Source organism: Bidens hawaiensis, unplaced genomic scaffold (assembly GCF_021521415.1).
Source record: "Bidens hawaiensis isolate Kalapana, Puna unplaced genomic scaffold, B.hawaiensis_p1.1 tig00009570_1, whole genome shotgun sequence".
NCBI lineage: Eukaryota > Viridiplantae > Streptophyta > Magnoliopsida > Asterales > Asteraceae > Bidens > Bidens hawaiensis.
Window position 1 is genome coordinate 556118 of NW_027491715.1, and position 8714 is coordinate 564831.

Consider the following 8714-nt stretch of genomic DNA (forward strand, 5'->3'; position numbering starts at 1 on the left):
CTTTAACACCTTCCGGACTTTAAAAGTCTCAATCGTAACACGCAAATGCAACAACTGGCACACCTAATGTTAGATTCATGACATTAAATTAAAATAAAAAATATCTAGAACGAATAATAAACTATATAAAATACAACAAACAAATAATAACAAAAGCACAAATACGCGTCAATAACATCACCCACTTTCTTTATATAAACCATTTCAAACACACACCCACACTCAAAACACAAACAACCAAACATCATTAAACTCCACATTCATAATCATGGACACCATCAAATCCTTCAAAGGTTACGGCAAGGTAGACCCCGTAGAAGAGCAAGCATTCCGCCGCAAAACCCGCAAGCGTCTCATCATCCTCATCGTCTCGGTCGTCCTGTTGGTCGCAGTAGTCATTGGGGCGGTCGCAGGAACATTAATCCACAACCGCAACAATGACAAAACAACAAAGTCCTCTAACGCGGCATCACAATCCATCAAAGCGGTTTGCAGCCAGACGTTATATCCAGACTCATGCTACAAATCGTTAATGGATATTAATAAATCAAACTCTACTGATCCAGAAGAGTTATTAAAGCTCTCAATCCAAGTGGTGCTCAACGCCTTATCAGACGTTAAACTTACAAAGTCAACTACAAACCAGACGGTGAAAGCCGCATTAAACATTTGCAAAGAGGTGTTAAACGACGCCGTGGATTATCTCCGCGACTCGTTATCCGAAATGGACGTTAACAATAACGAAAAAATGTTAACGTCCACTAAATTAGACGATATTAAAACATGGCTTAGTACAACGATTACTAACCAAGAAACATGTCTGGATGCTCTAGAAGAAATAGATTCAAATCTTCTAGAACAAACCAAATCTCAAATGTTGAACACGACAGAGTACGCTAGTAATAGCTTAGCTATCGTGTCCAAAATAGGTGGAATATTGGGAAAGTTAAATATCCCAATACACAGGAAATTATTATCCCAGTCCGGATTTCCGGACTGGGTGGGTCCGGGTGTCCGGAGGCTATTACAGGATAATAATAATAATATTAAGCCCACGCCTAATGTGACAGTGGCTAAGGATGGTTCGGGTAATGTGACAACAATTAAGGAGGCAATGGCTATGGTGCCAAAGAAGAGTAAATCGGTGTTTATTGTTTATATTAAGACGGGTGTGTATAAGGAGAATATTGTGTTGGATAAGTCGTTTTGGAATGTGATGATTTATGGTGATGGGAAGGATAAGTCGATTGTTACCGGTAGCCTGAATTTTGTCGATGGTGTACCGACTTTTTCCACGGCTACTTTCGGTAAGTTACTTTTCTTGATTACTTTAGTTTGTTGTTAAAAGTTATGGTGAGTAATTGAGTATGGTCGGGTTAGGTTATTTTTAATAAAAGTTGTGGGTAGAATTATTAACTATAGGTCCAAGTAACGACAAATCAAACTGGCCAGATGGTAGGGGTGTAAAAAAGTTGAGTCGAGCTTGAGCTTAAGTTAACTTAACGTCAGCATATTTAGGGGTTGTTTTGAATTCCTTGTTTTTGCTCCTTATAGCTTATAACTTATGGGGTATAAGTTATAAAATGTTTGAGAAAGTTAGATTTTGTGAGTGTATAAGATATATGTTACAACTTTGTAACTTATAACTTATGTATTAAATAAATTATAATAAGGTAAAATAAGGAATCTCAAACACCCCCCTTAACTTATAACGAGTTTGAGCATCATTTTTAAAGTTTAAGCTTGAGTTTGCCTTGTTTACTGTTTGTTAGCAATAGTAATTTTTATATATTATAACTATTTTTATATTTTTAATTATAAACTTATATAAAGTATAAACCATAATATAAGATATTATTTAGTTATTTTTGTCATAATTTTATTTACAATAACTATTTTTAGATTATTTGTTAAATACATATTTTATAAAAGTTAAATAAGCAATAGGCTAGGGCACGTTTAATAAACAAGCTAATTTTTAGGCTCGAGCTTGTTTAAGATCGACTCGATTCGAGATTTTTTACGAGACAATCTCAGATAGCTCACTAGCGGCTTGACGGTTTACACGATGACAAGTTTGATAATTAACTATTTTGATTTTCAATTTTCCTTTTCAAGTATTAGCTTTTATGATAGTATATCAAATCATAAAAGTATTTTCATGATTAGACCAATTTGATTTGCATAGGCGGTTTCAAGATTTTAAACCGAATCAAACTGTAAACAACAAATCAAATAACAAACCACAACATTTTATATCAAACCAAACAAGTCGACCGTCTTGTGTTACTCAAATCGTTACTTTCAATGTTAATTAATTAACATATCTAAATCTTTGTTGACCGGTATATATGAAAGCAACAAAGAAGTGGGGCTAGTATAATATATGTACACACCCATTCAAGACACTGCAGAATAATAAAAAGCAGTGCTTTATTAACTTGTACATTGTGCATCAATGCTGTAAAATAATTAAATATTAGACTGTATACATGTTAGTATGTTACCCAAGTCGCACATGGTTTGTTGTACTTGATGTCATGTGACATTATCCCGATCCCTAACACTTAAATAATATCACAACCATGTGCAAGTTTAGGCTTCAGACGTGACATCAATAAAGTTTATAAAATATTATCATTTAGGAAAATAATATTAATCACATGACAACATAATATACCATAACATGATTGTGCCATTTTCATAGAAAATGTTTGGTTTTTTAATTATATTTTAACGATTTTTATGATTTTATTGATTATCAGCTGTTGCGGGAAAAGGGTTTGTGGCGATCGATATGGGATTCAAGAACGAGGCTGGTGCAGAAAAACATCAAGCGGTTGCATTCCGGTCTGGTTCTGATTTCTCGGTTTTTTACAGATGCTCGTTTGATGCATTTCAAGACACCCTTTATCCTCACTCGAACCGTCAATTCTATCGTGAGTGTGATGTCACTGGGACCATTGATTTCATATTTGGGAACGCGGCTGTCGTGTTTCAAAACTGCAGAATAATGCCACGTCAGCCTTTAGCTAACCAGTTTGTGACCATCACGGCTCAGGGAAAGAAAGACCCGAATCAAAACACTGGCATTTCGATCCAAAAATGTGATTTTTTTCCGCTTGATAAGCTCACGGCTCCTACATATCTTGGTAGACCATGGAAAGAATTTTCAACTACAGTGATTATGCAGTCTAAGATTGGAGAGTTCTTGAACCCGTTGGGCTGGATATCGTGGGTCCAGGGTGTGGACCCACCTAAGTCAATATTCTATGGTGAGTACATGAACACTGGCCCGGGTTCTGGTGTCGCTCAACGGGTTAAATGGGCTGGTTATAGGCCCAGTCTAACGAGTAGCGATGCCAACAAGTTCACTGTGGGGTCGTTTATTGAAGGCGCAATGTGGCTACCACAAACAAAGGTTATGTACGAGTCAAGTTTATGATCGTGATAACAGCGTCGTATACTCTTTTGTTTGAGTGGTTGTTTCGCGATTCCTTTTCTTTTACTGCGATATGTTGTAATATGCACATTCTAACACGGTTACCCTTGTTGTAATATTTATGAGATATTTGTACTCATATTAACCAAAAACTTATCATAACTTTTGTACTTTAATTTTATATGATTATCATAAAAAATTCAGTTTTATATATACACTTGAAGATGAATATATGTTTAAATATATGGGCTGAAAGATACATGTATGATAAGTATAAGATGGAAGAGAAACAATGTCTTTTTTCATGATGACAAAAGGAAACGAAAATTGGGAAATGACTTAAAAAATAAGATCTAAAATTCTAACTTCTAATTTTAGTACCATGGCAACTCTACCTTTGTTAGATCATTCACATTTGGTTTTATCTTTATAATTAACAAAAAAAAAAAAAAAAAAAAAAAAAAAACTAAGTATATCCTATAATTTGAAAGAACTTTTTAAACACATCACCTCCCATTTGGTATAAGCATGGCATCCAAATAGCTACATATGATATTTTTCTTAAAATCGTTAGATAATTGAACTTCGTTAGATAATTGATCATAAATTAGGTTAGAATGTTTTGATTTTTTGGTAGTTCTTAATTTCTTATAATGTATGACAGTCGACAGAATGAGTATACATTTGACGCGTAAACCATCCTATCCGTATAACTTCCAAGTTAACTAGGTTAATTTGTTTGGATTTGGACTTAACATTTAAATGCTCGATTATCACGACTGTAAGAATTAAACATTTTAATAGGGATTATGAATTTATTTTTTATGCAAAATAACATAGAATATCAATATATTCTTAAATACAACGAATGGTTTGAAAGTACACTTATATAGTGAGTTGTCACAGGTCCAATTAATTACAACTTAGCGTAATCTTTTAATCAATATTTCCACGATTCGATCACTTTTGGGCAACCTTTATGTTAGTGTAGTCATACCACTTTTAAGTAGGTGTGTAAAAACACACAAAAAAAAAACTATAAATCGAACAGTATCCGTAAGACCGTAACCGAAACTCTAAACCAATTGTGAATTCGGTCTTTGGTTGGGTTCCTAACTGTATCCATTGTGAATTCGTCTTTAGTTCCATAAATCTTGCTTTCTGGATAATTGAATTTATTCGAATAAACCAAATAATAACCAGTTACTCGGATAAACGAACCGGTAAAACAAATATATCGGTTTAGGTTTAATCGTGTGATAAATGAATACTGAAGTAGTGTTTGTATGTGGGCTTTGAAAAGTGTTTCAAAATTATAATTATTTAAAGATTAACGAACGGACATATATGAACCAACGTATACGACCACGCTTAAATGAACACAAACGAACAAATATAAAACATTAAGCAGATGATACATCCAAAGTGTCATCCATAAATGGACAAACGAAACATGTGTTCATGTTTGTTCGTTTAATTAAAGAACACAAACTTTCTGTTCATGTTCGTTCATTTGTTAAATGAACAAACATAAACGAACTCTCAGCCGAACGGTTCAATAACAGTTCATTGAAGTTCGGTTCCTTTACAGGCCTAGGTGTGATAAATGAATACTGAAGTAGTGTTTGTATGTGGGTTTTCAAAAATGTTTCGAAATTATAATTATTTAAAGAATTAATTGATAAAACAATGGTAAAAGTAAGTCTAATTTACCAGTTGATAATCCTTTTGTAACGTGTAGTAACTAGTAAGTATTCAACTGATTATATGAGCCTATATAGTTTATAAGTTAATCATAAGCAAAAGCAGATAACTCAAAGTAACACTATAAACTGATACACAAGGTTTCAGCTGATAATAAGTTTCATAGCGTACATCCGAACATGGATTATTTGTCTTTTTTTTGTTTCGATAATTCGACTCTATGCTGTGCATTTTCCTAATGTTGTATTTGCAATCTTATTTGCAGTGTTATTTAGTACCAATCCAATAATAACAACCTAAGTCGATGGAAGCCGAATGTTCGTCTAAAGCTCAACGACTGTCTTCGAATACACTCAACACACTTCCTCAAACCATAATAGAAAGCATCCTATGCCTTTTACCAATTGAAGAGGCAGCACGGACAAGTATCCTCTCAAGGGATTGGAGGTACAAGTGGACCAAAATTCCTAAACTTGTGTTTCGTTATGATACCGTTTACGAAAGACCAACTGAAACGGAGCAAATATCTTACATGACAAGAGCAAGGAAAAACATGGACGGGAGGTGTCAACTTTTCTATGCTATACACCAAGTTCTGTTACTGCGCCAGGTTCCAATACACGAGTTCACCCTTGTCTTAGATGCAGATTGCCATTGTTTTGAAATTGATCAAATATTACTTCATTTGTCAAGAAACCATGCTGTCAAGGAGTTAACACTTGACTTGAATTGCACAGAGTTTGATAAAGATTGGTATAAGTTACCCTTGTGTGCCTTCTCTTTGCATCAGTTAACAGACCTTGATCTCAATTACTGTGATATTGATCATCAACCAGCAACATTCGGTGGATTTGTTAACCTTAGAAGTTTATGCTTGAAAGATGAAACAATCTCTACAAAAGCTCTTTTACATCTTTTATCTAATTCTCCATCAATTAAGAGCTTCACTTTTGTAAGTTCTCACTTAATTTAATATCCATTCGCATGGGCTTCTGAACCTTTATCTAAATATTGTAAGTTGCTGCAGTTTACAGAGGCAGAATATATAGGTAATGAATATTGCACCCTTATTAGGCTATTCGAGTGTTTACCGGTGATTGAACATCTGACAACTTCGGATCTTATCCTTTCGGTAATATTTATCTATCCATAAATATTAAATAATATAATTGAAAGAAAAAAAGACAGTTAACTTCAGTTGTTATTTTTTGTTTGTTTTGGCCTATGGTTGAAGTGGCTTGTTCTAGACGCTGTTCCAGAAGAGCATCCAACCTCACCAGTCCACCTCAAATACTTATGTTTCAAAGATTTGTCTTTTAGTTACGACGGATCTGCATCAACTCCTCTTGCTGCTTTGATCAAATGTTGTCCGAATTTGGAGAAAATTAAGCTAGTGGTAAGCCTATTGTAGTATTGTTTAACCTATTTATTATGTTTCTCATGCCAAATTACACTGACTCAAAAAATGATGACCCTTCGTATAGATTGATAGAGATTGCAGCCATAGTCATGTTAATGATTGCACCGCTATATTGAAAGAAATGTATTCAGATGTTTGGTTGGAGCATCTTAAGGAATTGGAGATTGAAGATCTCGGCAACGAGAAATCTGAGATGGAGTTTGTGAAGATTATTTTGGCAAGGTCACCCAAGCTGAAGAAGGTGAGGATACGTCTATCCTATCAGGTTCATATGGATCTAGAGGTAAAGATGTTAAAAGATCTCTTACGGGCCCCGTGTGCATCACAAGTAGACATATTTGTTAAATGCCCTCACGGGCAACACCAATAGTATCATTGTTAACGGACCCAGAAAGACGAGGACAACTAAGACCTTAATTTAGGCGACTCCAGAATTAATGTTGAGATTTTTAAGATTTCTTGTGTTATTACTTGTTGTTCTGCAACCTTTTTTTGTTACATTCTTGAATTCTTTTGTCTGTTTGTTTTCACACAATAGGCACTCACAACTAGTGACCTGTTGAGATGGCTTGATCCGAATGAGTGTAAACGAGCTCGAATCCGATCTTCATACACTAAACTTGAGTAGGCTCATCAGTTTAAAGGGTTATTATCATTAATTCATTATACAAGTATAATTTATTTTGTTATGTATAAAATAACTATATATAACATAATAAGTAGTTTATACATTAAGAGTAATTAAATTTACTTTTATTAATTAATACAGTAGAGCTTGATCTTGTATTACCATTTAGGCATTTATAGACTACTTAGCAGGAAAATTAGGTAAGAAGGTTTTATTTTTTGGTAGTTCTATAAAGGGGTGTTCTGGCCCACCCTAAGCCCTTCGGCCTCGATTTGCTCGGCTTCCCGCCCTTTTTCATTTTTGTTTTCTTTCCAAACCAGTGTGGTTACCCCGAGCCGGGGTGTTTTTCGTTGGGCCCGTAGGATATGGGGTGGTGTTCTTGGCGGTCCTGAGCCCAACCCGAGGGCAATTCGTTCACCCTAATGTATGGTAGGAAGAGTGTGCACAAAACACGAAAACCTCCCTATACATATAAGTTTTAAGTTAACTAGTTTAATTTACTTGGGTTTAGACTTAACGTTTAAATGCTCGATTGTCACATGTGTAAGAATTAAACATTTTATAGAAATAAAGAATTGTTTTGCATGTAATAACATGTTGAAGATTAATCTATGCATAAATACAAGGAATGGTTTGAAAGTACACTCATATCGTGAGTCGTCAGAAATCTAATTAATTATTATACCCTTTTAAAATAGGTGTGTAAAACCATCAAGAAATTCCTTAAATAGAATCGTATCCGTAACCGAAAACCGTGAACCTTAGTCTTCAGTTTAGTTCAGTTCCTAACCGTATCTGTTCTGAATTTGATTTTTGGTTTCACAAAACTTGCTTATTCGGAGAACTGAATTCAAGCTAATAAACCAAATAATACCTGGTTTAATCAGATAAACCAAATAAAACAATATATCGGTTTAGGTTTAATTGTTTGAATTTGGTTCGAGCAGACACATTTCTGTTTTGGACAAGTACAATTTTCGGTTAGGTCTAGAAAAATTTAAAATCGAAAAAAATAATATCTAAACCGATGAACACCTCTGCTTTTAATATCCTATCAGTGATTATTTAAAATAGAAGATGATCGGGTGGGTTTACATCATGTTAGTGATTCAAATGTACATTTTTAACAACAAAAATAAATCTATACTATATAATAAATAAAGGTTCTTAATGACACATGGCATCACATAAGATAGCTTCATACAAAATTTTCCCACCTCACTCTCTTATTAAATACATTTCCCTTTTTATTAATAGTAATATATTTAACTTTTTTCTTTCTTCTTAATCAATTATTTCTTCTTTTTAATAATTATTTTTTAATTTAAAAATTTAATACAAACATAGATATATTATTTAGTTTTATATAAATATGTTGTATTAGTTATTAATATTAAACCTTTATAAGTAACAAATTCACGTTAACTTGGATAGAATAAATAATTTCAAATAAAACTTTAGGTTTGTTTTGCAATGAAGATTAATAAAAGCTGAAGTCAATCACTATAGATGGTTTGATT

General features: G+C 33.7%; 2 protein-coding genes across 2 annotated transcripts; both read left to right on the plus strand.

Annotated features, from left to right (window-relative positions):
- Positions 1–219: 219 nt before the first annotated feature.
- Positions 220–3610, plus strand: LOC143532971 (pectinesterase 3-like). The gene is made up of 2 exons (XM_077027869.1): positions 220–1307; positions 2766–3610. Exons 1-2 carry the CDS (start codon positions 269–271, stop codon positions 3443–3445), a joined length of 1719 nt encoding a protein of 572 aa, XP_076883984.1. The 5' UTR covers positions 220–268; the 3' UTR covers positions 3446–3610.
- A 1778-nt stretch (positions 3611–5388) lies between these two features.
- Positions 5389–7521, plus strand: LOC143532923 (F-box/FBD/LRR-repeat protein At1g13570-like). The gene is made up of 4 exons (XM_077027827.1): positions 5389–6098; positions 6174–6278; positions 6381–6556; positions 6648–7521. The coding sequence occupies exons 1-4, from the start codon at positions 5451–5453 to the stop codon at positions 6934–6936; spliced, it is 1218 nt and encodes a 405-aa protein (XP_076883942.1). The 5' UTR covers positions 5389–5450; the 3' UTR covers positions 6937–7521.
- Positions 7522–8714: the final 1193 nt, after the last annotated feature.

What these genes read in the sequence shown, in the direction of transcription:
- LOC143532923 (XM_077027827.1), top strand. Translation starts at nt 5,451, where the DNA reads ATGGAAGCCGAATGTTCGTCTAAAGCTCAACGACTGTCTTCGAATACA. An exon ending in CAATTAAGAGCTTCACTTTT is followed by an intron (nt 6,099 to 6,173) that starts GTAAGTTCTCAC and finishes AAGTTGCTGCAG; the next exon opens with TTTACAGAGGCAGAATATAT. An exon ending in CTTCGGATCTTATCCTTTCG is followed by an intron (nt 6,279 to 6,380) that starts GTAATATTTATC and finishes CTATGGTTGAAG; the next exon opens with TGGCTTGTTCTAGACGCTGT.
- LOC143532971 (XM_077027869.1), top strand. Translation starts at nt 269, where the DNA reads ATGGACACCATCAAATCCTTCAAAGGTTACGGCAAGGTAGACCCCGTA. An exon ending in TTTTTCCACGGCTACTTTCG is followed by an intron (nt 1,308 to 2,765) that starts GTAAGTTACTTT and finishes ATTGATTATCAG; the next exon opens with CTGTTGCGGGAAAAGGGTTT.